The sequence below is a fragment of the Rhipicephalus sanguineus genome, chromosome 5, assembly GCF_013339695.2.
Source record: "Rhipicephalus sanguineus isolate Rsan-2018 chromosome 5, BIME_Rsan_1.4, whole genome shotgun sequence".
In the NCBI taxonomy this organism is placed as follows: domain Eukaryota; kingdom Metazoa; phylum Arthropoda; class Arachnida; order Ixodida; family Ixodidae; genus Rhipicephalus; species Rhipicephalus sanguineus.
The window spans coordinates 27,897,522-27,923,885 of record NC_051180.1 but is presented as its reverse complement, the minus strand read 5'-3'; the positions used below and the strand labels follow the sequence as shown (position 1 = coordinate 27,923,885).

The 26,364-nt window shown below is 45.2% G+C and overlaps 1 protein-coding gene across 1 annotated transcript in view; it reads right to left on the bottom strand.

Moving 5' to 3' along the window:
• The window catches only part of LOC119394057 (YEATS domain-containing protein 2), a 28,446-nt gene that overhangs the window by 745 nt on the left and 1,337 nt on the right, over positions 1 to 26,364 (bottom strand). The window contains exons 3-16 of the mRNA XM_049415903.1: positions 25,589 to 25,681; positions 24,706 to 24,933; positions 23,545 to 23,651; positions 22,924 to 23,094; positions 14,636 to 14,747; positions 14,279 to 14,323; positions 11,347 to 13,142; positions 10,290 to 10,372; positions 9,135 to 9,214; positions 8,488 to 8,629; positions 7,316 to 7,351; positions 2,098 to 2,402; positions 1,339 to 1,413; positions 677 to 750 (exon numbers count right to left, since the gene is read on the bottom strand). Of these exons, the coding sequence (XP_049271860.1) occupies positions 677 to 750; positions 1,339 to 1,413; positions 2,098 to 2,402; positions 7,316 to 7,351; positions 8,488 to 8,629; positions 9,135 to 9,214; positions 10,290 to 10,372; positions 11,347 to 13,142; positions 14,279 to 14,323; positions 14,636 to 14,747; positions 22,924 to 23,094; positions 23,545 to 23,651; positions 24,706 to 24,933; positions 25,589 to 25,681 (3,347 nt within the window). The remainder of the gene's footprint in view (positions 1 to 676; positions 751 to 1,338; positions 1,414 to 2,097; positions 2,403 to 7,315; positions 7,352 to 8,487; positions 8,630 to 9,134; positions 9,215 to 10,289; positions 10,373 to 11,346; positions 13,143 to 14,278; positions 14,324 to 14,635; positions 14,748 to 22,923; positions 23,095 to 23,544; positions 23,652 to 24,705; positions 24,934 to 25,588; positions 25,682 to 26,364) is intronic.

The window sequence follows — 26,364 nt, the reverse complement described above, 5'->3', positions numbered from 1 at the left end:
GATACAAGGTGCTTGCACTTGACTGAATGACTTTTTGGCAAGTGTTTAGTTGTTAAACGTGCATTAAATAATTTAGCACGTTAAGCTACCAGTTGAAAACTACGGCAAAAAAATTACGATACTTGAAGTTGTAGGAAAGAGGAAGTGAAGTTTACAGCACCCAGAAACCACGATGGATGATCTCAGCAAAGAAACTGAGTATTACTGGGTAAATTACAGAACGAAATGGAAAGTACTTATCAGGAGGAGTCACCCTGTACAAAATAGGCAGACAGTTAGCGTAATAAGGCCACATTAACTGATACTGCCTGATGCAGACCAAAACTGGCTGCTGCTGTCATGACTACATTACATTCAGAAAGATTCCAAGCAGATGTAGAAGGACATTCAACTCTATTTCCATGCAATGATGGAGTACCAGGTAACATGCATATGTCCAGGCTTACGATTGGAATGCTCCTGTCCAATTGGAATGCTTTGATAGTGTCAGAACCGGCAATGACTGCTGGATGGATGATAACAGATACTACAAAACACTGCTTCAATTCATACACAACACAGTCCTTACAGCGCACATATGATACACACATCAAGAATTATGCCATAAGGGCAAGTCTTTATCGCAATAGAAATACTAAATGAATTCTGCCCCTGCCACTAGGGCTAACCTACTCACCTTTCATTAGAAACCCTGTTGAAGGCCATGTTCAGTGCACTCCTCATCAAATGTGTCGCAAAGTTTTTACAAGCCTGCAAGTCAAAAGTTATTCGTGTAAAGTTCGAAGCAATGAACAATCACCTTTACGTTCAGCCATCTGATTTCACCATCAAATACACAGTTGAGATGATACAAATGCCTGACACTCTTTATACGTTACGTATATAAAGTCCACATTAAAGACACAACAAAATTGTCTCATTTTCTGACGTCCTTGTTAGGAACAAGCTAATTTGAAATGAATCTGTTGTCCTTTTTTTTTTATAGACTTACTCAAATACTAATACAGCTACCAGAAACTCTTATCTTTTAACTAATTATATGCATATACATGAACTATGCGTTCATGTGTGCTTAGCATGTCATGTATGTCAACCATTCTTTTTTCTGCAAGTTCATAGAATGTAGTAGTAGTGGTAGTAGATGTAGTAGTTATAGTAGTAGTAGCAGTAGCAGCAGCAGCTTAAATCAGCTTTTTTATAAGTTCGGCACTTCCTATAAGTTTAGGATTAACGAGAAACACTGTAGTGAACTACTTCGCTTTTATGAGAATGGGTTATAGGCACACCAATTATGAATCTCATAAAAAAAATTCACCAAAAAGCACTGGACACACTTACGGAGACAATCATTTCCTCCACAACAGGTACATCGATTCGAGGCTCTAATTCACAACTGCTGAGGTGGACACCGACCTGTTGGAAATAGGGCACGCGCTTAGATTTTGCTGTATGCGAAGAAAACAGTGAAGGAAAGAGTGGCAGCAGTTCCACTGCTGAGCACATTTTCCTGGGGCCCATAATGGTGCATGCATACACAAAGACAGCACACCAAGTGCCTTAAAGGGGCGTTCAGATGCTAGGGTGTAAGTGTGAAATTCAAAAATGATATTTTGACCTTCATTTGCTCCTCCATTTATAAACCTATGACCGCTAACTTAATGACAACAGGGTTCTCAAAGAATAATTTATCAGCCTGAACTGGCATAGTGCCTCACTCAAGTGTCCGTTTTAGCTTTTAATGCTATTTAAATGGTGCTATATGAATAAGACGACAACATTCACTACCCAATGGTTTTGTTACCAACCATTTGCCCACAAAATACATATCCTCTTTCATGCAGTTCACAGGTCAAACACGATACTTATGCTGTGTTTGCCTTGTGAATTTTTATGCTGAATAATAATATGTCAAGTGAAAAAGTATGCTTTTGCTTAAGGCAAAGTGCAAAAGTGTTCATATACTTAAGATTTAGGTACACAGTAATGAATCCCAGGGTGAAATCAAAATTAATCCGGATTCCCCCACTACGGTGTGCTTCTTATTTAGACTGAGGTTATGGCCCTGTAAAACCCAAGAATTTAGGTGCAGTTGGGTACCTCAGAGGCAGCTTCTCGGACGAAAGCAGCTTTCGGAGACAGCGGTAAGTGAACTTTCGCTTTGCGTGGTAGGCACTTTTCTGGTGAAGAATCGTTGTGCAACGTGGTATTCTGTTTCAGTGAAGATGATCCAGCTTCCCTTGACCCGAGAGCACTGTCAACTTCATCAGCTCCATAGTGCCCCAAAATGTCCACATCTTCCTCAACATTGCATGAATCCTCGTGGGCACCTTCTGCAGCACTGGCAAGCTGGGAGATCAGCTCGCTTGGCTCCGAGTAGCTGTTGCGTGCACCAGCATCCACAGCTGTGGGCAAAGAGTCACAGTTGGGTCGATACTAGGGATGGGCGAATAGTAAATTTGAGGTTTGAAGCGAATAGTGATTCGGGTCAAATAAATTCGAATTGAATAGTTCTGATAGCATGTATCACATATAAATAAAAATGAGCATTTTTGTCACGACCCAACTAACTTGCACACTACGTTTAAGAACTGAAATGAGGCATGTGTCGATGTCCCTTTTTCGGTTCGAAGTGAAATGGAAGCCACTTTGAATACTAGCGAGATATGAATAGTAGTAGGGTGCAAGTTATAAGCAGTAAAATATATTACGGTTTAAAATTTGCTATACTTAGCGTATAAAAGCCCGTATAACAAGCTTTTAAACTAAAAAAGAATAATTAATTGAGGTAAAGGCAATATGTACAGGTGCTCCGAAAATAATTCGGAGCGCCGGAGCGGTGGCCGCTCGTTGGCGGAGCGCGCCGGCGAAAAAGTAGTGCCAGTGCCTGCGCGTGCGCGGTTTCCCTAGCAAGCGCGCCTCATTCCCCACAGCATCTAAATAGGTGTTGGTTTCCTCCAGAAGAATAGAGCTGGGTGCTTTCGGATGCGGATGCGGTCTCAACGCTCTGTGCGCGCGTATGCACGCCGTGGAGCATACGTGCGCGTGCATGCGCGTTAATGGGCACCAGTGCTTTTGAAAGTCAATAGTTTAACTGGCTCATTAGTTGCGGAATGTGACCATCCCGCCGCTCGTTTTCGACACCTGCGGTAGCAAAAATCAGAAAGCGGCATACTGCACCTCAACCGTTCAATAAAGCACGTAAAAGTGTATTAAGCACCAAGTAACTTCGAGTAATTCAAAAGTCCAAAGGCTAATCTTAAGTAATTAGGGTAATTAGGAAGACCACAACACGGACACCACACGAAACATTTATTACAGCTAGCTAATATGTTTTACTAGGCAAGTAAACGTAATTATTAATTAAATGTTTTTGACACGCGCACGATAATACAAAGAATGAAGCATAAATTCCAGACTGCGTGTTAATACTGGTCACGCCAAATTAAAAAAATATTACGAGTTCCACTAATTACAATCGATTCAAGGCTCCGCAACAGCGAGTCCGTAAATTCAACGATATGACGGTCAATCAATAGTCACAACTAATTAACCAGAATGAAGCAATTGGAAACAGAATGACAACGACGCGTAACGTTTTTGCCGTCAAAGTCGTTTTGAGAATCGATAAGAGGGCCTATACAGCTTTTTTTTTTCTTTTTTATTTTTGGCGATGGCACTTCCGTCTCTTCAGATACGCCTGCATGATACGTTACTATAGATTTGCCATGCGTGACTGTGTGTAGCGCGGCGAAAGGGGCACTTTCATCCGACGTATTCGTGAGCAATTTGCGCGCCCGATTGATAAGATGTGAAGATATAAAAACCATCGAACTGTCGCGAAATTTAGCCCTTTTCCTGTCGAGGCAGCATGCCGAAGAGAGTGCCAATCGATGAGCGGAGAAGGATAGTTGACCTATCCATTCAAGGTGTTTCTCAACGCGAGATATGCCGCCTCACACGGAGGTCTATGAGTGCCGTGAACAGAATTATTCAGGCCTACAGGTCTGAAGATGGCCGACTGAAAGATGCTGCTCGACCAGGACGCAGCCGATGCACATTGGAAGAGTCCGACCGCCTCATCGTTGCTGCAGCAGTTGCGGACCCTTTTCAGAGCGCCCAGCAAATTAAGACCGCTCTCGACCTTCAAGTCGGTGTAGAAACAATAAGAAGGCGCCTGCGAGAAGCCGGACTTCACGGGTTTATCGCCGCCCAAAAACCACACCTGACGGAGCGGCAAAGACGTCAGCGCCTTGAATTTGCTAGAGCGCATGAGCATTGGACGGTGGAAGATTGGAAGGAGGTGATCTTCTCAGATGAGAGCACATTTTGTTCAAGGTGGGACCAGGAGCTCCACGTTTGGAGGCCATACAAGTGCAGGTGTGTGTCTTTTGATGGTGTGGCCATATTTCTTCCAGACGTTTCCTACGTAGAGGCACACCTTTTTTTTTCGTTTTCTTTGTGCAGATACGACCCTGGATATATTTCCGAGGTCCACAGCAGCGGCCGGTGTGCTGTAAACGTCTGGGGAGCAGTAAGCAAAGATGGCCTCGGCCCGCTAGTGCGGTTGTCACGATCTTTCACAGCTGGGGCCTACTGCGAAATCCTCGACAGCCATCTGCTTCCGTATGCTCTGGACGGGCCATTTAAAGACGGGTGCTTCTGGTTTCAGCAAGACCTCAGCCCAGTGCACACCGCCAGAACTGTTCGGAATCTCCTGGAGGAACGTGCTGTTCCCACACTTCCGTGGCCTCCAAAAGGCGCTGACTTTAACATCATCGAGAACGTGTGGGGACAATTGAAGCAAACCATGTCCCGCATGAATCTAGGAGACGCCAGTGCTGACGAACTGTGGTTTGCCATAGCTGGCGAGTGGCAGCGCCTCGGCGAGAGAAAAGACTTTATAGAGTCACTCTACGAGTCACTTCCACGCCGTATGCAAGCTGCGATTCGCGTGGATGGTGCATGCACGCGATATTGATGTTGTCACCCAACGTGCCTATATTTGTCCATGGTGCAAGCATGGTATTAAACTGCATAGATAGGCCACCATATTGCCACGCGCAGTGCTTTTTGGTTTGTTGATTATGTGTTTACTTGCCAGCGTCTGGCAGCGCCCGTTTGCCTAATCAACGTTCAAAGCAAAGTCAGTGTTTCCAACTCTATTTGTAGCCGCGCGAACAATCTGATTTGATAGAGAGAGTGCTTCGCACTTTCTTCACTAGAGCCATGTTATCGGCACAATTATATGGTATCAAAAAGAATAGCGCCGAGGCATAAAAGCCCACCAGAAAAGCGCCATGGCCATCTTCTTCCCGCCGACGCTCGCCTACGCACGCCGCTCTGTCACCTTCTTCACCGCTTATTTTTGTCATTTTTGGTCTATTTCAGAGCACAAGTTTGTTTAAAGGGCCCCTCACCAGCCCGCGTTCAATGACGAGACAGTTTCCTCCTCGCCTCCGCTACCCTTTTTATAGGTGATATATCCCCCTCGCCACATTTTCTTTTAGTAGCACGGGAAACATGTCAGCACTAAGCGGTCGATCTCCGTTCTTTTGCTGCGCTAAAAATGTAACAGGGGACGACACGAGAACACAGAAGTGCGCACTTCTGTGTTCTCGTGTCGTCCCCTGTTACATTTTTAGCGCAGCAAAAGAACGATGCCGTACCAACTAGCCCCCATTGAATCCTTATTCGGTTGATCTTATCAGGATTCCGCGCTGCTCGCTACACGCTGTTATCGCAGATTGCGCAGACGGAAACACACAAACTGAAGTAAAATCAGTTGATCGCACACGATAGTCATGCGAGACAAGGAAGAACGGATGGGCGGCTGCATGGGATGTGTTGTCGCAGCGCTAACAGGGACAAAAGATATGCTTTTAACGCAAGGCAACGCCTATATACATAAACTAGGGAACGAATCTTGCTTGCCAGGGACGCCACGCATGCGCAGACCATGGCTGTATGTTTCCGCGCGTGTGCTCCGCCGACGAGCGGCCACCGCTCCGGCGCTCCGAATTATTTTGGGAGCACCTGTACATTTAACCTTGAAGTGTGGCTTCGCGGCAGCGTGGATTTCCCCTGGATAAATAGTTCCACGACATAGCGCCCTTAAGCTGCAGTGAAACCACCTTTACAGGGGGTTACATGCATTCAAATGTATGGCTATTCATTCATTTCAAATAATTTCAATTCGTGTCGAAGGGAATTTGAATACTGTAATATTCGTCAGAATATTCACCCATGCCTAGTCGATACCAGCTCATGGTAGTGGCATAGTTGAAGGTGTCACGACACCAAAGATTTGAACTTGAATCGTGCATTGTGCGCGAACCCATACATGTCCCACAGCAAGCTGGCAAAATTCGAGTGCATTCAGTGCGCCAGAAAATTCGTATTTGAATGCGGCAGTTGAACTCTGCAGCAGCGTGGCAACTACAAGCGGCGGTAAAGTGAACTGACATCTCTGAAAATGACTCTTTCAGTAACAAGCTATGGTCTCAGAGGCTGTGCTTTTGTTTTGTATGCTGTAAAGAAGCAAGAGCTGGAAATACGTCGTGGTCGCCGTGCACAGTTTTATGTTTTTGCGTTGCGCTTTGCTGCAGCGAAAAAACTGCGGGTACAATTCAATGGTGACACCCTTGCTGTGCTGTTGGACATCACAGTGTAAGAAGCAATACATCTAGCTTGGCACTGAACCGTTTCAGAGCTGATGATGCAGCAGTCACACAGACGTGCACCGTGTGACCTCATGAAACGAGGTCACACAGCACACACCAACACTGGTGGGAGGAGTTTAGAGGCAGCACTTTTGAATTGAGATCTCAAGTTAAAATGTGCCATCACAGCCAAGTTTTCTAGTGTGACTGACCATGCTGGCTCATCTACTCCCAGCTACAAGAATAAACTGAGAGTATGACTCATAGTAGTGTGAGTTGGGTCTGCCAGCAGCTCCTAGCAGACCCAACTTCGTCGGAGGGGCGCAAGGCAAAGAGAGTTCTACCTTCAATGAATTAAGTTGACTTAGAAACTGCCCTGATTTCAGTTCATGGTGTGCCTTCCATCGCATACCCTCATGCTCATCTTTCCCTCTGTTCCTTTATTCAGCATGAACTGTGCACTAAAACAACACAGGGCTCCCATACAGGCTGTGTTGCTGACCATGACGCCAGTCACCACTGCCACAACTGTACAATCTCCCTTGCCGACCTCCAACATGGAGAAAGTAAAATGGGATGTGAGGAAAAAAGCAAATTATGATTTACTGCCTGACAAATCTCTATAATTAAGTTGTCAAAGATCAAGTAACACTCACTGCTGATTTCAGCTTCTTCAATTTCACCACCAGCATCTGCAAAACACACAGATTTTGGAAAGCCTGTAAGTCACATTCAATATGGACATTGGCAAGGCTAATAGATGCTTCCATATGAATTTAAAAAAAAATTAATGATGAGTGAGTGACTGCTGAAGAACTACTGCAACAGACGTTCCCAAACAAAAACAAATGCCAGAGATTGTTGTTCTAGACAGACATCATGAAATATTGTGCGCAATGTTTGTGCAAGAATGAGCCAACAGTTTAGGTGAAAAATCTGTTTCGAGATGCATCGCTTTTTTTAATCAAAAACACTCAGTTTGACACCTCAGAATTCCGATTCAGACAGAGGATTAATGTAAAACACATAGTAGCATTCTCAATTCACTGAAGCCCACTCAGTAAATGACTCATTGTGATATGTAGTTAATTTTGGCTCAACAGGCATCTCAATGTGTCTTCATTTTGCATTAATGTTTGCATTTTGCATTACATGTTTACATTTTGCATTAATTAACAGAAAATGGAAATTGAGTGCCGTATATACTCGACTAAGGGCCGCTTCCCCCAACTTGGCAGTCCGAATCTTGAAAAAAAAAAAAATCTCGCTAGCGAACGGCAGCGTCGTTGCGTCTCGCGTACGGCACATTTCGCGGGAGCCATCAGATGGCAATAGCTGTCCGGCGGCTTCGGGCACACGGCACTATCTGGGAGATCTTTTCACTTTTCTCGCCAGCGCCATTGATCCTTTGTGCCGCCGTTCATTTTGATGACTGCCTATAGCACAACCACTTGCGATTGTGCTATAGGCAGATATATGGCACAATTAAATAGGTTCTTCCATACATGGATCGAAAATTGAAGAAAAATTTCACACTTCCGTGGAAGGGCCACACCCCATCAAAATCGCAAAAAAAAAAGTGCGGCCCTTACACGAGTGTATACGGTAAGTTATTTTATTTTCCTTGACGTGGAATGGTTTTTTGGGATATGTGGGGTTCAAGCAACATTTTTTGATGTCATTTTGATTGCTTACAAATATAAGACACCAAAACAACTGAACATGGAGTGTCCAAGGAATGTCTTCCTCAGACACCAGCCATTATGAACGCACTAGACCGGATAATTTCACTAGGAATTTTACATTCATCTCTCTGCTTCCTCCTTACCAGGGTGCAGGGGTGTGAAGCCAAAACGACGACAGAGCAGGACGATGGCTCGCCGAGATGGGAGACGCGACGAAAACCAGGATGGCTGCTGGCGTTCCACCAAGAGCTGAAGAGTCCGTCGAACATCACAAGCCCGCATCCACTGTCCAGTAAGATCCGCGAGGGGGGGGGGGAGTCGTGCAATTGGAGATTATAAAAAAAAACAGGCTAGCATAAATTGTGCGACGACAAATGTCCACAAAAGTATGCCATGCTACTATCATGGCCTGCGAGCTGTGAAATGTGGTGGATGTTTCGTAGCATGGCAGATGCCAAGATGATTGCAATGAAGTGAGAATGAGTGTATTTAGAAGGGAGTGGACTTTCGTTTCACTGCAATGTCTTTCACGTTAATTTTCTTGCATGCGTTATAATCATGTAAATTATCATCGTAGAAATAGTTTGGTTATTAATAGATATGAATCAGAGGCTAATACACAAAACTTTAGATGCAGCAAGTGACATCTTTCAAGTAAAAGCACGAAAGCAATCCGGGATCATAGCATCAAACATCAATGCGACTTAAATAAGCCTGTCACAGCAACTAATGTAAAATATAACAGCGAGAATAGGCCAAGCAAATTTCACAAGAAGTGGATTACGCTCACCTCTGAAGCACGCTGCTTGGGCAGAGGCCATGAAAAGTATGTTGCACCGTCAGTGGCAGCATATGGAAAGCAGTTAACCTCTGAAAGCACGAAAGGCACAAAATCGTGTTAAAAAAACTGAGAATAAATTCATTTAATTCAGTCTGACCATTGCTAGTGCACCACTGCTCCAACCTGGGAAATGTTTTGTAGTCTTTGGTAATATGAGATAGCATCTCTCATAATCATATCGTGATTTTGGGACGTTAAACCCCAGATATTATTATTATTAATATGAGATAATAGTAATTATTAGAGTATCAGTTGGGAAGTTTCCAAAATCAAAGTGACGTATTCTGATGATTGTGGTACAGTCTTAATGAAAAAAAAAAATGAATCCACAAGTGTTATGCCATTTGATTCGCTTCGACATGTTTCTTTGAAAACGGTGCTACAGAAATTAAAGCAAATTTCAAGTTGCCCAGTTAACTGCTTGTGCACAGTTAATGAGCCAAGTAAGAAAGAATACATCCATGTTTATTGCATTCCACTGATGTACCAGTGCTTATGCCTCGGCATGAAATCCACGAAATGAAAGCATGGCATTCAGTTTCTCTTCTAGTAGCCAACTTCTTTCTTACTGCAAAATCAATGAAAATAATTTAGAAAGACTATCTTATAAGTCTGTTGGTGATTCATCCACATAGGCCACTCTTCGGAGTGGTGCAACCATGTTGATCACGAATGTCTTAACATGCTCATGTTTCAAAGCAACCAGTCACAGATTGTCACAATTGGTCACTTTTGGTTGAAAAGCGCCTGTTTTGGCTCACTGCTTGATTTCACAGTCATGCGACTGCAAGACAAGCAGGGAGCGACTGATCCAAAACATTCGCTTTTCAACCAGCAGTGACCATTCGTGACTGTTAGTGACTGGATGCTTTGTAACATGAGTGTGTTAGAACATTTGTGACCAAACCTGTCACATGACCTAAAAGGCGCTGGTGTGAATGAGTCCTTAGTACTGCTCTTTAGCGTTCCCTTTAAGTGACAGTTTGCGAAAGCCATGAAGCCACCATGCAAGCACAGCCCCATGATTCTGAATTTGTCAAATAAGATACAAGTGAACCAGAAAAAAAATACATAACAATCAAGCTCTAGACATTGGCCACTTACTCTCGAACTCTGTGACACCGACTAGGGGAAAATGAGCAACCACCGCAAACAGAGCCTCTCTCATATCCTTGAAGTCAGAGAGCCTGCAGAGAAAAAAGAATGATACTATCAAAATCCATGTCTGCACCCTGCAGTCTGGTTCTCAAATCACAACAAGCATTGCACACATCTGAGGCAGAATGTTCTGTCTGTGCTGGACCACTTGCTTTGAGCCAACACGCCCAGGCTGCAAGGGAAAAAAGTCTTTGCGGCACCCAGTGGTTCTCAAAGTTTTTTCATGGTTCTACACTACATAAGCTTCTTGCTTTTTGAGTGAAGAATCTAAACCACAAATGTGATATTGCATGCAGTTTCACAAATGCCAGTTATATATATATATATATATATATATATATATATATATATATATATATATATATATATATATATATATATATATATATATATAGACACAAACACACAGTAAACACTCGTTAATTTGAATTTCACAGGACCGGTAAAAATGTCCAAATTAACCGAATGCCACATTATTGAAAGTATCAAGAAAACAATACACAAGCGTCAATCACATCAATGCATTTTCATTTTCATTATGAATACATAAATCCAGTACTTATTAACGGGAGTCGAATTAACGAGCTTTTACTGTGCGCGCGTGTGTGTGTGTGTGTGTGTGTGTGTGTGTGTGTGTGTGTGTGTGTGTGTATATATATATATATATATATATATATATATATATATATATATATATATGTAGAGATGCTCGGTATTCTTGATTCTTGCAAAGAACCAGCGGTGAAAGAGACTTGATAAAGGATTGAGGCAAATTGAGGCAAAGTACTCGCACTTATAAAGTAACACTGGTACTGTACAAGCTTATCACATAAGGGACCTGAGAGCAGATTTTAAATACTAAAATTAAGCCATATGAAATGGAAATGAAACACACAATCTGATCGTTAGCAAAGCAGCACCTTAGCCACTAACTATTACAATGGGTGAGATAAGCCCTGAATAGACCTCCAAACAAAAAGGGAGCTGAAGCAATATCTCTAACCTAATAGCATCCATCTTGTCTCGCAGCTCCTTCACAGGATCCACTTTTTCAGGCTGGGCCAACAAAGAGGCAGCAGGATATACAATCTTGTGCACACTCTGATTCCCCGGCGAAGCAGGTGGTTGAGTTGATTGCTTTTCTTGGGCAACTACTGGAGTTGGGACTGTCGGTGCCACAGACGCTGTTGGAAGCAAGACAACCTGGCCTTGACTACCCCCAGCACCGGGTAGCATGACTAACGTATAAGTCGATGTGCTCGGCGCAGATTTCACCTTAGAAGTAGACGGCATCACTGACTGTGCCACCTGCGGCACCACCACTGTAGTTCTTTCGGAGGCAGGTTTGCTACACATGACATTTGCTGCTGCGGGAGCAATAGCAACAAGCTGCTTCGACACACCGCGCGCAACGGGGACAGACGTGCTTGCACTAGCGACAGCCGGTTTATTACATATGATGCTGAGTAAATTTGTTCTGTTTGCCGCTGTTGACACCACTCCACTCTTGATGCTCGGGAGCACAGGCACCGCACACGCTGCACTGGAAGAAGTGTTAAGGAGCACCGCACCACTCGTACCTACTGCGGCGGGAGGAAAGGCAGCACGAAGGGTGCCGGCAGGCACGGCTGTCCTATTCACACCAACAGCAGAAAACGGCAGGGCAGGCCTGATCAGTCTCACCGCGGAAACAATCTTCTTCACACCGGCACTGCCAGCAGCACTAGGTGCAGCGGCGAGGCCGCGTTTGGGAAGTGGAAGAGTCACAACGTTTGAAAGAACATTCGTAGCTGCTGCACCTACCACCTGAGGCGTGCTAGATGGAACGACGGTGATTGTAGCAGCCTTCACCGGTGTTTTGGATAAAGACGAAGCCGTTTTCTCATGAACCACTCCAACGGCAGTGCCTCCTTTGGCCGTGGAAGCCCCTGATGTAGCCGCAACCGTAGTGACGTTCACTGACGATGCACTGGCAGCACAATTGCTGGTACTTGCCAGCATGAAGCCCAAAGGTTTTGGAACAGCCGCAGAAACTGCAGTGCCGATAGAAACATTTGCATCACTGACTACTGTTCCTACTCCAGCAGCACTACTGGGCCGTAGAAGTGATGACTGCTGTGACACCGTTGCCTGCTGTACAGGGGAAGTGGAAGCTGACAGGAGTGATGTTGCTGGGATGAGGAGCACCCTGCCGAGGGCATCGGTGCATTTCACGAATGTTGGTGAGATGACGCCATTCGATCTAACTGCCACAGAGGCCTTTGGCAGTACTGGCTTAGGTGCAATGCTGACAGGCGATGAAGCTGTTCCGGTCAATACGATCGGTGATGGCATTTGTATGACTGCACTAACAGTTGGCGTGCCAGCGCTGCCCTTTGCTTGTGGTAACTGCGAGGTATCAACTTCCGCTGATTGTGTTGTACACGAATCAGTGTCTGCAGGGTCAGTGCTGACTCCAGGCTCAATTTTCGTCAGTTCAGCCGAAATACGGGGCTGTTCAGTCGACAGGGCTGATGACACAGCGGGCGCATTTTCTGTCGTGCTGGAAGTTTCTGAATGATGCGATGCTGGTTCATCTGGCAAAATATCTTTGCAGTAACCCGTGCTAATTTTAGGCTCATTTTCCACTTTCTCGGCAACAATGGTTTCATTGCTTGATGTTGAAGCTGACTCCATTGCTTTCCTGTCTCTCCCTAGTCTTGTGTTATTCATGCCTTCGTTAGAAATACTGAGGTCATTCGCAGCAGTGGATGAGTTCTCGGGCCTTGTTGCTGAGGCAGGCAGCCAGAGATCAACAACCTGCAATATAAGAAAAATGCAAGAATTTCATGCGGCTTATTTGGTTACTCACTGTGAGCACTGAACTCTACCTGATTAAATTCAAGTGGGTGAGCACAGCAATGTCACTATGGTTGCAAACCACAGACAGAAGCACTCGAACAATGTAAGACAAAGTTTCCATCTATGCTTCAGAAATGTTTACGAGTGCTTACTGGAAGTTGGCAAACTGAGTTCTACGGGCAGAGAGAGCTGATATGACCGCACAAACTGGCAACATGTCAAGTCATAAAACGTACGACCTATGGGTTGCGATTCCATGGAGCATGTGACACTACATCAAGAGGTGTCACTTTTTACCTGCTCTTCAAAGCTGCTTTTGGCAGCTGTGGCTTGCACTGGACTAGTGATTATAACAGAGTTGTTTGTGAAGTGCTCCTTAGTCTTCAATGTGCACAATCTCACTGAACGTCAAGAGCAACAGCACCAAGGGGCCATCTAATGGGCCCATACAGGCTACATGTATATACAGGCATGTACACTCTTGTCTGCTGTTAAAAGGAATGCACCATTTCAATTCTGCCATCAGTTATTGCTAGGAAAGGCTGCAAGGAACCAAAGACAAATTCTTAATGTGTGTAGTCGGATGCAACTTAAGAAGTCCGAAGAGGCCCCCACCCATACGGCCGAAGCGCGGCAGCCGATCGCCTCCGTGACTGAAGAAATAGTCCCGCTCATGCTCTCGGCAATGTTCTTCGAAGGCGGGGTCACCGGCACTACGGCGCGTGATGTCAGTCTGGAGTGCGCGCCCATTGGTGCAGGCATGTGTGCACACGCCTTTGAGGAGAAAATGTTGCGGACTTCTACAGTTGTATACAACTATATAAACATATGTCTAATGAACTGTACCAAAGATCTTTTATATATAAGGGTATCAACAGTATTAAACTATGTTGCTTCTATTAATGTCTGAATGTTCCCTTTAACAGGGAACCAGACTGCATGTATGGTCTAAATTTAATGTTATTAATATGCAGGATGAAGAAACACGAGATTGCTTACTCAACATCTCGCCTTATTTCAATGAGGAGGTGTTTTAACCACACTATTTAGCATGTGTGCGCTTAATGTGCCTCATCATATTTCCACAGGCTCACCGTTTCTGCTCCAAGTGTTTGCAGACCTGTGTAAGTCTTGTCCAGCTATCAAACAAAAGGGAAAAAAGAGGAATGTAAGGGCAATGCATACATGTCATATATACAACAGCAAATTTCTTTTAGTTCTTGCCATTTCCTCACTGGTAATTTAGATTTGCCGCTACCGCAACTTTTCTAGCTGCAAAAAAAAAAATTTGGTAAACTGTGGCCAAAGACTGCAATTTACCAAATTTTTTCATGTAGATGTAGTTGCTACGGCTGATATTCAATCCATGACCTCGAGCTAAGCAGTGAAATGTCACAGCCACTAGGCTGCTGTGATTGGTAAAGAAAGAGAGAGAGTGAAAGGTCAATTACCTTGAGCTGGTGTATGATGTCGACATGCTTCGTCCAGCGGTCATGAAAATGCAGCTGCACTCGCAGTGGAAACTCGCCCCAGCCCTTGCGCTGAACTTGGAAAGGTGGCTCCCTAGAATACGCCCAGATGCGACCATCGTTAACAGGGTATTTTGATGGCCAACGGGAGAGAAGTACTCGAAGCACTGTAAAAGCTGTCAGATTCCTCAAACTAAGATGCATGCTCTGCACAAAAGTGCAGATGATGTAATGCACGTTTGCTATTATGACGTGTCATAACCTGTCGCCGTGCTATTACAGCCAGTTCACAGAAAAAAAAATACAGGGATGTCAAATTCCTGTCATCTATAAACTAAGCTCAGTTGAATACAATTCTGACCAAAATCTTGCGTGTTGCTACTACTTGCCTCCAGCCAATATCGCGTGACCATCCTACATATTGACGCACACTGTTTTTCAATGTGCTACTATACTCTGCTCCTGTTTCAGCACATGCAAAGCTAGTCGAAGGTGATAAGAGATCGTTAACGAACGACTATAAGTCCCTGGCTGCCTCGTAACGACAGCCTCAACTCCCTTAAAAGTTGTATGTCCAGGCACATAACTCCCTCAAGTTGTCTATGCAAGTGTATAGCCAATGGCTTATGCTCTCAAGTATACAGGGTGTCCCAGCTATCTTTAGCCAAGGGTTAAAAAATACTATATTAGAGGCAGGCGAGTGAAATCACTTCCAAATTAATGACATTCACCTTGCGCACTACAAACAATTTTTTGTTTGGTAATTAACTAGTTTGTTAATTAGGATTATTTAATTAAATTGCTAAATATTGACTGTAGGCAAGAAATGCGGCTTGCAAAGTTCGAGAGCGTCTTCAGAAGCCCCAATTCCATTATTTGCGATAAAGAAAGTTTCACATATACCATTTTTTCCAAGCTGCAAAGAAAGCCCGCGAAATACAAAAAGAACCATCTAGCGCATTCGGCCGCCGCGAGAATGCTGCCCTCAGCCATGGTTTGAGCGAACAAAATCAGCTGCGGCTGCGACTCGGCGGCTCTGTTGCAGCGGTATAGGCCGATAAGTTGACGGTGGTTTCTTGGCGCGCGCTCGCTACAACTTGCATCGTCACGCGCGCCAACTGGCTGACGTGGGCCAAAAAAACCACCGTCGACTTATCGGCCTACCGCTGCAACGGAGCCGGCAAGTCGCGGCCGCCGCTGATTTTGTTCGCTCGAACCACGGCTGAGGGCAGCATTGTCGAGGCACGCGAACGCGCTAGTCAAGTGGTTCTTTTTGTATCTCACGGGCTTTCTTTGCAGCTTGGAAAAAATGGTATACGTGAGACTTTCTTTATCGCAAATAATAGAATTGGGGTTTCTGAACACACTCTCGAACTTTGCAAGCCGCATTTCTTGCCTACAGTCAATATTTAGCAATTTAATTAAATAATCATAATTAACAATTTAGTTAATTACCAAACAAAAAAATTGTCTGTAGTGCGTAAGGTGACTGTCAGTAATTTGCAAATGATTTCAGTCGCCTGCCTCTAATATTGTATTTTTAAACCCTTGGCTAAACATAGCTGGGACACCCCAACGTTACTAGAACAAACTCAGTTTCAGAGCTCCGTATCTCCGCCAGCGGAGGAGGGTGGTCCGAACGGCGGTCGCGAGAACTAGCGGCGCTGCAGTTCCGTCTTGCTCCACTATCGGCGCGTCGTCTGCTGCCACGGCATAACGCTGCGGTCCGCCGCGCAGTTGCTCGCGGTAACTGCGCGGCAACTTTCTTATTGTACTAGTTAGGTGGATTACTTAGGTGGATATGAATAAGGTCGTCTGTATGCATTGGCCCGCGTGCGTTGTTCATTGATTGGCTAAGAATCAATGTTCGGTCTATATTGCCACGCCCACTTCTTGTTTTATTTTGATGTATTCGGGTTTGACCAGCAAGGACGGTTATCAACGCTCGACGCTGTCCGCGAAGCAGTGTTCGAGAAGCTTCGCGATTGTAGTAGATCGTTTTGTTAAGATTGCACGCCGCACGCGAATGTTCTAGCTTTGTCGAGAGATAACGCCGCCACCAGCGATATCGCTGGAAAGTTCGATAGCGCCTGTATAAAAGCCGACGCGCTTGACCGCTTGTCAATTGATCGACGGTCGACGCTCTGTTCGCCGCTATCAGTGAGTGTATTGCTGTAGTTTGACTTTGTTTCCCGGCCACAAGTTCGGCCAAATAAAGAGTTTCATCTCGGACCTGCTGACTGCTGCCTTCGTCGACGTCACGACCCTGTGACAATATTTGAGCTGTCTACATTGCGCTTAACTTCCAAGCATAGGAGTTTCTAAGCGAATGAGGGTTTTCAGCGTAATTTTTATAACTACCACCACAATTTTAGTACTTACTCGAGATACAAAAACGTTCTAGAAAAACAGTACTCATGTTTCTACAATTTATTGAAAAAAACTTTCTCGAAAAACATCACCAATGCTTTGCAATGTTTACAAGACACGTTTTCGCGACGGTTAAATGGATACTGACCCAAAATCGGAAAATTTTACGAGAACTCGGTAAATGAAATCTCAGTGTGCGATTACATCGAATAGATGTCGTCTCTGAGCAATTTTTTCAGCGGATAGTTGTATTTTCGGTGTCTCATCTTTCTACGTCGCATCCTTCTACGGTACCTTAAACAATTCGAACAGATCGACCGTGATGTGAGCACCGAGCAGTTATTCGCGCGTACTCTGTCGCTAGAAGAGTCGTCAGTATTCAACTGCAGTTTTTCAACTTCACCGAGCAGATGTTCCATGCCCGCAGCACTTCTTACACTGTACGACAGCCATTTGCGTTTCGTGCTGTAGCCGTTCACTACGCAGTTAAACTGCTCGTCAACTACAACTATCTTTTGCACAAGTAAGTCTCCATTCCCGAAGCAAAGTGTGGGATTGGGCTAGTTGGTGTTCCATCATTAAACTGCTCAACGCAAAAAAATTGACACGGTATACACATAGAAAAGATGAGGACCAGCGCTGGTCCTCGTCTTTTCTATGTGTACCGTGTCAAATTTTTGCGCTGAGCAGCCCGTTCCCGAGGCGGCGAGTGTAAAATATTTCGCACATCTTGTTCGATACCTCGTCGTAAAATCTCTCGAAAATCCACAGCTTTGAAGGCATAGCGACAGCTGACAACTGGCGGCTCCTCCAAACTGGGCACTGGGCTTTCGCGGGACGCCGTGCGTTTTGGGGGGGATTTGCGCCTAAACCCCGAACATTTGGGCTTTGAAATGTGGGGTGGAAGTGCTGGGAACAAGCGCGGCACGGCACCGGGCGCGAGTTCCCACTTTCCACGTGGGATCAAAACTTCTTGTCCCGCAACGACACGACGATAGTGCTTTACAATGTCATCACTCTCAAAATGAACGTCACAGACCTTGCATTTCGCAGTACGCTTTCTATCTTTGCGATGCGAAGCTTAAATGGCGTAGGATCTTTTGGAGGTCCGAAGAAGTGTCATGAAGCGGAGTCGTCGTTGCGGTAGCCGCTCTTGCAGCCCGGCGCAAAGCAAGTCGGCATACCGCACTGTGAATCTGTTCGCCCTCGTTACGCTTCGTACATCATGCACGTGTCTTCGTACAAGACGCTAAGCCTGGTCAAGAACAGTCGCAAAAATGACGAGCTAACAAAGCGCAGACGACGCTGTAACCAACGTGCGCTCGTACATCGGCGGCGCAGATCACAACAAGCGCCAGCCGCGGGTAGCCACCCTACCGCGGGAGCTAGACGAGCTAGACTAGGGTGCCTTGATGCCCGCGCGCTCCGCTGAGGGTGAGGACAGGCGCGTCGTCTGCTACGACGGCCGCCATTGCGAATCCCGCCGCAGCTCGGCAGCATGCGAAACGCGCTACACAAAGCGCTTGCGGTGCGCGGATACGTCCGGAAATAACTGCACGCTAGCGAGCTTTCTCTTTTTCTTTTCTTTTTTGAAGCTTGAGCAGCTTTTATTGCTGTTGTTGCCTAAATGTTTATTAAGGAAGCATGTAATTCATGTAAGCTGACGGCCTGTGCATGTGTTATGCGCTAGAGGTAGACGTACACTCTGTTATGTTGAAAACGAATCCTCTTCCTTACGCCGGAAACAGCAAAGTCTAAAGCCATACTTAATTTTCACGTAAGCTCTGCATTCCATATACACAAATAATCGTTTAAAGTATTTGTATACATGTCAGCACACAATTTAGTGTTGCGAAGCTACCTAAGCGCGATTAAGCTGGCTCATTTTGCTAAGTTTGCAAACAATTTTCTCGTTTATTATAAATGGCATCATACATATTGTACACAGAATAAAGGGTCGAGGGGCAGTACGGTGCGAATATCCTGCTAAAATGAAACGAAAGGTTCTTTATCATTATTATTGCTGACATTTCTTGCTCACAATCTGTAGCCGCTACTGTATCGGCACTCGAGTTGCACCTTGAGTTCTTATCAAAACGATGAATACGTTTTTGAGTAGTATGCCGTAAAACTTTGCATGCGCGCAGTATCAGTGCGTTTTCCCTTCTTTTTGTATCTGCAGTTTCTTTTTCTGCAGGTTTTCTCGCATGCCCAATTGCATTCACATTTTATTGAGTGTTTCCAATACTGTTTTACACTTTGTGCGGCAGATGCAGGGCGTCGTTTATTTGTCTCTTCTATTAATATCTGGGGTTTCACTTGCCAGAACCATGATATGATTATGAGGCACGCCGTAGTGGAAGGGTCCATGAATTTTGACCATCTGGTGTTCTTTAACCTGCACTGACATCGCACAGTACACGGGCTTCTAGCTCACGACGCTGCCCGAGAAATCGTCCACCGGGCGCGTCACCCGTCATCAGAGCAGCTACCCTCCCGACGAGCCGAGCAGGCTGAGGACGAAGAAATCGAATCCTGGTGCGGCCACGCGAAAGAAAGAATGGTCGCGTATGGTGAAATTGTCATGCATTACCGTAGGGCAAGATTGAAGTACCCACCCCCTGACAAGTCGCTAAATAAGCAACAGTCGACAACATGGCGATTATTACAGACGCGAACATTCCCTACACCCGCGCTGTACAGTCGCATATACCCGGACGTTTACACACCACAGTGCAAAGCTTGCGGGATGGCTCGCGCCAACCTCGACCACATTATCTGGGCATGTCCCGCAGCGACACACACCACCAAACACAGCAAGAACCCTACACTTAAGATTACCACGCCCGAGCAGTGGGAGGCTATGCTGCTCAGCGCGTGCCCGGATGACCAACTCTGGGCAGTCCGGCTGGCCGAAGACGCCGCCAAGACCCAAGGTCTGGCCGCCGCCTGAGGAAGGGGGGCTCCGGTAGGGCTAGTCTCCCGGCCCCCGCCTCCCTTGACCCCAGCAAGGACAAAATAAAGTTATGTCTCTCTCTCTCTAGCATTTCGCCTCCACCTAAGTGCGACCGCCGCGGCCGGGATCGAACCCGTGACTTTCGGGTCAGCAGCCGAGCTCCGTCACCACTATACCACCGTGGCGGACGTAATCTTTAAGGCGAAAGCCTTAAATGCCTCATCAAACGCGAAATTTGACCGTCGGCGTCCCGCGTCTACCGCGTCAGCGTATCACGACGTCGGGGACGAGGGATGCAAAAAGTCATTGTCACGTGATGACGTCACCATATGACGTCATCATGGCTTCACAAATTTTGGCGTGACGTCATATGATGCCGTTAACACATGACATCGTAGCTTGGTCAAAAGTGGGCAGATCACGGAGGCAGTGCAAAACCAGGTGAGGTGCGTCCAGTCTTGGAGGCAATGCAAAATCGCGCTAGGTGCGCAATAAACTAAGAAGAAGATGGCTTTCGCTTTCGAGCCGTCTTAAGCGAACGCATAAGGGACCCTGTGAGTTTTTATTTCATTAACTGGTTTTTCATGACGTACTCATTGTACAACTTGACTTTGTTTCTTGTATTTTTTTACTGACATAACTTGTCTACTGTAAACGATGCTTCCCCGTCTTCTTGTTGTTTTCATGCGTCTTCTTTGCATAGGCGCTTCGCGAGAACTGTTTGTATGCGCATTCCTGTATGAGCCTTCAGGGCTTACATTATTAATAAATAAATAAATTATACTTGCTCAAAGAAATAAAATACCGAATATATATATATGTGTGTGTGTGTGTGTGTGTGTGTGTGTGTGTGTGTGTGTGTGTGTCTGTGTGTGTGTGTGTGTGTGTGTGTGTGTGCGTGCGTGCGTGCGTGCGTGCGTTAATATCCAGTGTACAGGCCATTTATTTGTGCGCATTAATGCTGCGCTGACAGAAGTAATTACACAAATAAAACGCAAATTACACAATAAAACACAACTGCCACTAGTCGCTTCACAGTGATTGCAAATTATTAAAAAACAGGAACTGCGTAATGATTTAAGACAGGACGAAAATGTAACCTTGAAACACAGAAACAGGGAAGGATAAAAGGCATTTAACTGCAAACATACATATATGGGCATCAGACCAGCACAGAAGGCGGACTTGAAACACGGAAAGGAATGTAAAAAACAAGAACCCGCCGTGGTTTTCGTTATGGTGCTTGACTGGTGACCCGAAGGTTGCGGGATCGAATCCCGGCCGCAGCGGCCCCGTTTCGATGGAGGTGAAATGAAAGAGGCCCGCGTACTTAAATTTAGGTGTACGTTAAAGAACAATAGATGGTCAAAATTTCGGGAGCCTTCCACTATCTACGGCGCCTCTCATAATCATATCGGATTCTTGGGACGTAAATTCTCGCAAGTAATTATTATTAGGAAAAAAGAAGGATTCGATCTGCAGACAAACACGCATAGTATATTCCATGATACATTTCAAATCACAAAAATAGCGAAAGCAAAAGTCAAAGGCACATACAGGACCAACCAAATGCAGTATAGAATGTTTGCGAAGAAAAATGCAGGATTCATGCACACATGAACCAAAGCATTTTAAGCATGTAGCTGATATCACTATGTCCATTTATTACGCAATGTTAACACCGGCAGAAGTTATCCTTGCATGTGCATTCGAAATAACGGCCGGAAACTTACGCTGCAAGTGCATAATGTGTTCTTCGGATGCCGCTTGTCCCGTTTGATTTTTACTGTCCAAAGAAACCTCGTATCTTCTAAAACAATACAGCTCCCAGCGTTTCTGGAATGATTGGCGCACTGCGGCACGCAACACCCGGCCATGGTGACGGTAGCGAGCGCATAAAACTGGAGAGAAACGAGCGCCGACCTAAAAAAAGCACGCGCGCCACGCACAAGAGACCGGGCGGGGGATTCAAAATGGCGGCCACGCTGCCGCCAAGGCCGAGGAGGCGGCACCTGCCCTTTCAAAAGCTGACACCACTCTAAGCGGGGGCGCGCGCATCGAGGCACTCTAAGCTAGACGTGACTGCAGCGCCACTAGTTCTCGCGACCGCCACGGGGACCGCCTCTCCGGCGGAGCTTTTAAACTGAGTTTGTTCTAGTAACGTTGGGACACCCTGTATATATAGTAGCTAATTACAACCTAAGAATAAATGTAAGCTCCGCCCACAGCCATTGCTGTGCCACCCAGAGTAAATTTGCACAGGTACCCTATCCAATTGCATTTGCTCATTTCTATGATGTCAAGCACCCTTTGCGTATTTCAGTTGGGTGATTTTCCCATACAGCCTTGTATCCGTGTCGCACACTGTCCATTTTAAAAGTGGACAAACAGCAGGAACGGAAGGAAGGATGTTGACAGGTAATCTTTCCTTCCGTTCCTGCTGTTTGTCCGCTCTTACAATTTATTTACGATATGTTGCACCAACTGGCCTGGCATACCATCATCTTCGTGTCGCTGGTTTTCAGTCGCAAAACGTGAACTTCCTGGCAAGTTTCAGCAAAGATTCTGACATCACTCTAGGGGAAACATAATATTTTGAGTAGGGACGATGAACTTTTAATTATTAATACGTATGTATGCATAATATTTACATTAGCAGTGGAAAACTACTTATGGTTAGAACGAAAACCACATAGTACGGCTCTCTTGCACAGATGATTGGCAGGCGCACCGCAGTTCTGGGGGCAGAGCCTGTATTTATTCTTAGGTTGTAACCAACTATAGTATATTCACTAACATATCCAGTAAGGAAATAATGAAGGATGTGAAACCCCAGAGAAGAAGCAAGGAAAACCATTCAATATGGACCTGTTTCAGATTGAAGAAAACACCGTGCCAAGACACGAAGGCTTCTGGAGAGGAGAGCAAATGTGCCGACACTCACGTGATCTCGACCAGGTCGTGCGGCCGATAGCTGGGGTGCAGGAAGAAACGCACACGCTGCACCAGATCACCGATGGTACAGCGCTCCTCCGGTGCTGTTCGAACGTAGGCTAACCACTTGTGGGTCGCCTGATCCCCGCCACCGTCATCTCTTCTGTCGAGTGGAATGTACCTGCGCGTGCACAGAGCAGTTACTTGTTAGACTGAGAGGTACACTAACTATCGTTGCATGTGGATGTCAAACAACCCCAGGTGTTAAAAGTCAATGTAGACTCCCCCAATATGGTGTGCCTCATAATCACATTTTGATTTTGGCATGTAAAATCCCACAAGTTAGTTATTCATAATTTATCACCTTGAAAAAACAATGCTGATAAGTAGTTAGCAACACAGTACCAAACAACAAGGACAGGGAGAGAACTACACGAACGTAGCACTCTCCCTGTCTTTGTTTACACTGCATTGCAAGCTATGGAATACCAACATGCGCAATGTTTTAATAAACAATGGATATGAACAAATCAATGTTTGCTAGCAAAGAAAGAAGGGCTCTAGGTAGACACTGTTAGGATAGGGAGCAGGGAAGGGACTAGGATCAGCTGTACAGAGCTGCAGAACTTACTTGGAGACGTTTCCAACAATAACCCGGACTTTGTCCTTGCACCGAGGTCCCCTGCTTATTCTTGCAGTGGACGTATCTTTTCCTGTTTCCGCCTCTTTCCCAGAGAGCTGTGGGGGAGGGGGGGGGGGGGAGAATAATACTGTGACACGCAATAACTTCATTTTGTAGAGAATTTTGGCTTCTTTTACTCTGCATTTGCTGCACTGTTTCTGAAAAGGCCTAGCTCTTAACAGATTCAGTCATATGCTCTGCAAAGAAGCGTGTTATGCAGAGTATGCCATCATCAAACGCAACATTAAACTTCTTTATAGCGAAGCACAAATACGTTGCACACAAACACACACCTGGTCAGCCTTGCTGAGTGATACTAATGGCATTGTATTGTACAGCCTTACGTGATAACCTTGCAATGCTTATGAAATTATGGTGATAGTGAATTAGTGTCCTCCACAAACCTAAACAAGAGGTGTGATACCACTTTGCTTGTAGGTCTGCATTTTTCTTGGCTATGTTGAGAACGCTAGAGAGCTGAAAAAACAGACTCACAGATGCACGTCAGATGCATGTTAAATTATTGAAAAGTATGAAGAGATTAAACGAAAGGAAAACAAGAGAAGTTGCCACTGATAGAAATTGTGTATGTCTCTGCATGTAACCTCATCTATTATATCTATAACAAACACCTTAAATCTACCTCAACCATCCTTATGCAGAAAATCCTCATGCCTTAGTCTATTCCATAAATTCTATATTAAAATATCACCCATGTTCACCTCCTGACATTCGGTATTCTCAGAGTGATCACTGCTTCAAAGTGCACTTGCCAACTTGTCGCAGTAATCTCCGCACCGATATATTTTTTTTTGGTCAAAAACCACTGCTCAATGGAACTGCCTTCCTGCCTCTGTCGCCAACATCATTGACACAGGAAACTTTAAGATCGCATTGCAACATGTTTTGTAACACTTCACTACTGCATACTTCTGTTCAACAAACTGTCACTCCTTTCTTTAGTGCCTCCATGCTTTGAATTTGTGTTTAAATCAACCAAACAATCAACCTACCCAGGGTAGTGTTAGCCAGCATAACTCACTTTTTGCATGCACAAAGTGATAGGCAGACAATGGATATAAGCCCAATATACTGCTGAACAAGACTTGCCTTTGTGTCAAGCCTGGAAGCAGTTCCCTTCCCTTCCTTGAAGTCCTCAGTGACCAGCGTGAGTGAGGATCTCAATTCTGCATGATTCTGGTGTTGACCTTCGTCAGACTTGTTCGTGGTTTGCAAGTGGGCAGGTGGCGCCTTCCCCAGGAACTTGCGAACGGTCGGATGTACACTGGCCAGGGCTTGCTGGCTGTCCTCCCAACCTCGACGGTTTGGCGTTCCACACTAGGCGAGGCATGCATTGACAGGTGATCAGCATGAGAAGGCACACACTGGTAAATGCAAGAAAATCAAAAGAAAAAAACTATAGCTAAAAAATAATTCCCAAGATGAAGGCCAGTTTCAGTGGCAAGCTTGCCACCTGCTATCAGTGGGCTTCCGTGCTATGCAGACCGCTGAGAAGGTTTTCCAAAAGGTGCAAGCAAACAGTAGCTGAGGACAAGCAGAAGCCTGCTGTCATAACATAGATTCATACAATCTCACACAACATCATACTGTGCCAAGTATTTTAATGCTCTTGCCCTGTGTTTTTGCAGTGCACACTAAGATCAACTATACCAACAAACCCAGCTAAACACCATTTTGCTGCATGTTTGCACTCTACATGATTCCTACATTTCACCAATCATGTCAGACATGATGCTGACAGTACCTTCTGCAATTCAAGAGTCATGCACGGAGTGCCATGGTGGAGCTTCAAGTATTGCAAATGCGGCTGTAAATACCGAGAATACAGTTAGGCAAACAAGTAACGATGTCCGGCTCTTCTCTCACACTTTAAAGAAGTTCAGATTTAACACATGCTGTGCATAACAGAACTGTACAAGTGGACCATATGATATGGTCACACTGCAAAGATGTATGGATAGTAAGTACGCACACTTTCAGTGGCAGCCTGCCCACCGGTGGCATAGTATTTGGTGATGATGCCTACACGCAGACGATCCAGCATCATCTGGGCCTGGTAGATTCTCTGAAAGACCAACAGCAATACACATGACATTTGTATCCAAATGCATGGCCCCGCTGCCTGCTAAAGGTATTGTTTTATTTCTGCAAATAGTGTCATGTGCAGTGACTGACACCAATGGTAGGAGCGGACAATGCAGACTCCCTAAATGCACAGCCAGAGTATTCGCAAAGCTGTGCAAAGTGGTGAAGTGTGAATAAGCAATACCCAGCACGCCTAGAATTCACAGTGAATTTGTTTCAGAATTGACAGGCATGAACATAAGAATACCAAAACAATGGAATTCATTCCCAGACAGATAAGCTATACTGTTTTCCTGTAAATCCTTCAGTTACTGTATGCCTCATTGCCATCAGGAAAATTGTGTCTCTCAGCACTAAATCAAGTTCACTATGGATAAACAGCTCCCCAAAATCACCCCACTGCATTTCGGCGAAGTGGTGTGGTGAGGCAGCATAATGACTCTTGCAGTTCTGCAATCTGGGTTCTGATTGCATGCATTAATGGCGTGTTCTGTAGGTTGCTATGATCTACTTTAGTCTGTAGTTGACAGATTCCGAAGGCACTCAGTTTCCAAATAGGATATGTGTTGTACCAACCAAACAGCTGGCCGCATTACGGAGAAGTGGAAAGGCAAGTCAATAAGTATCATCATTCAGGTATGTTGGTATTGCATTTTGAACCAT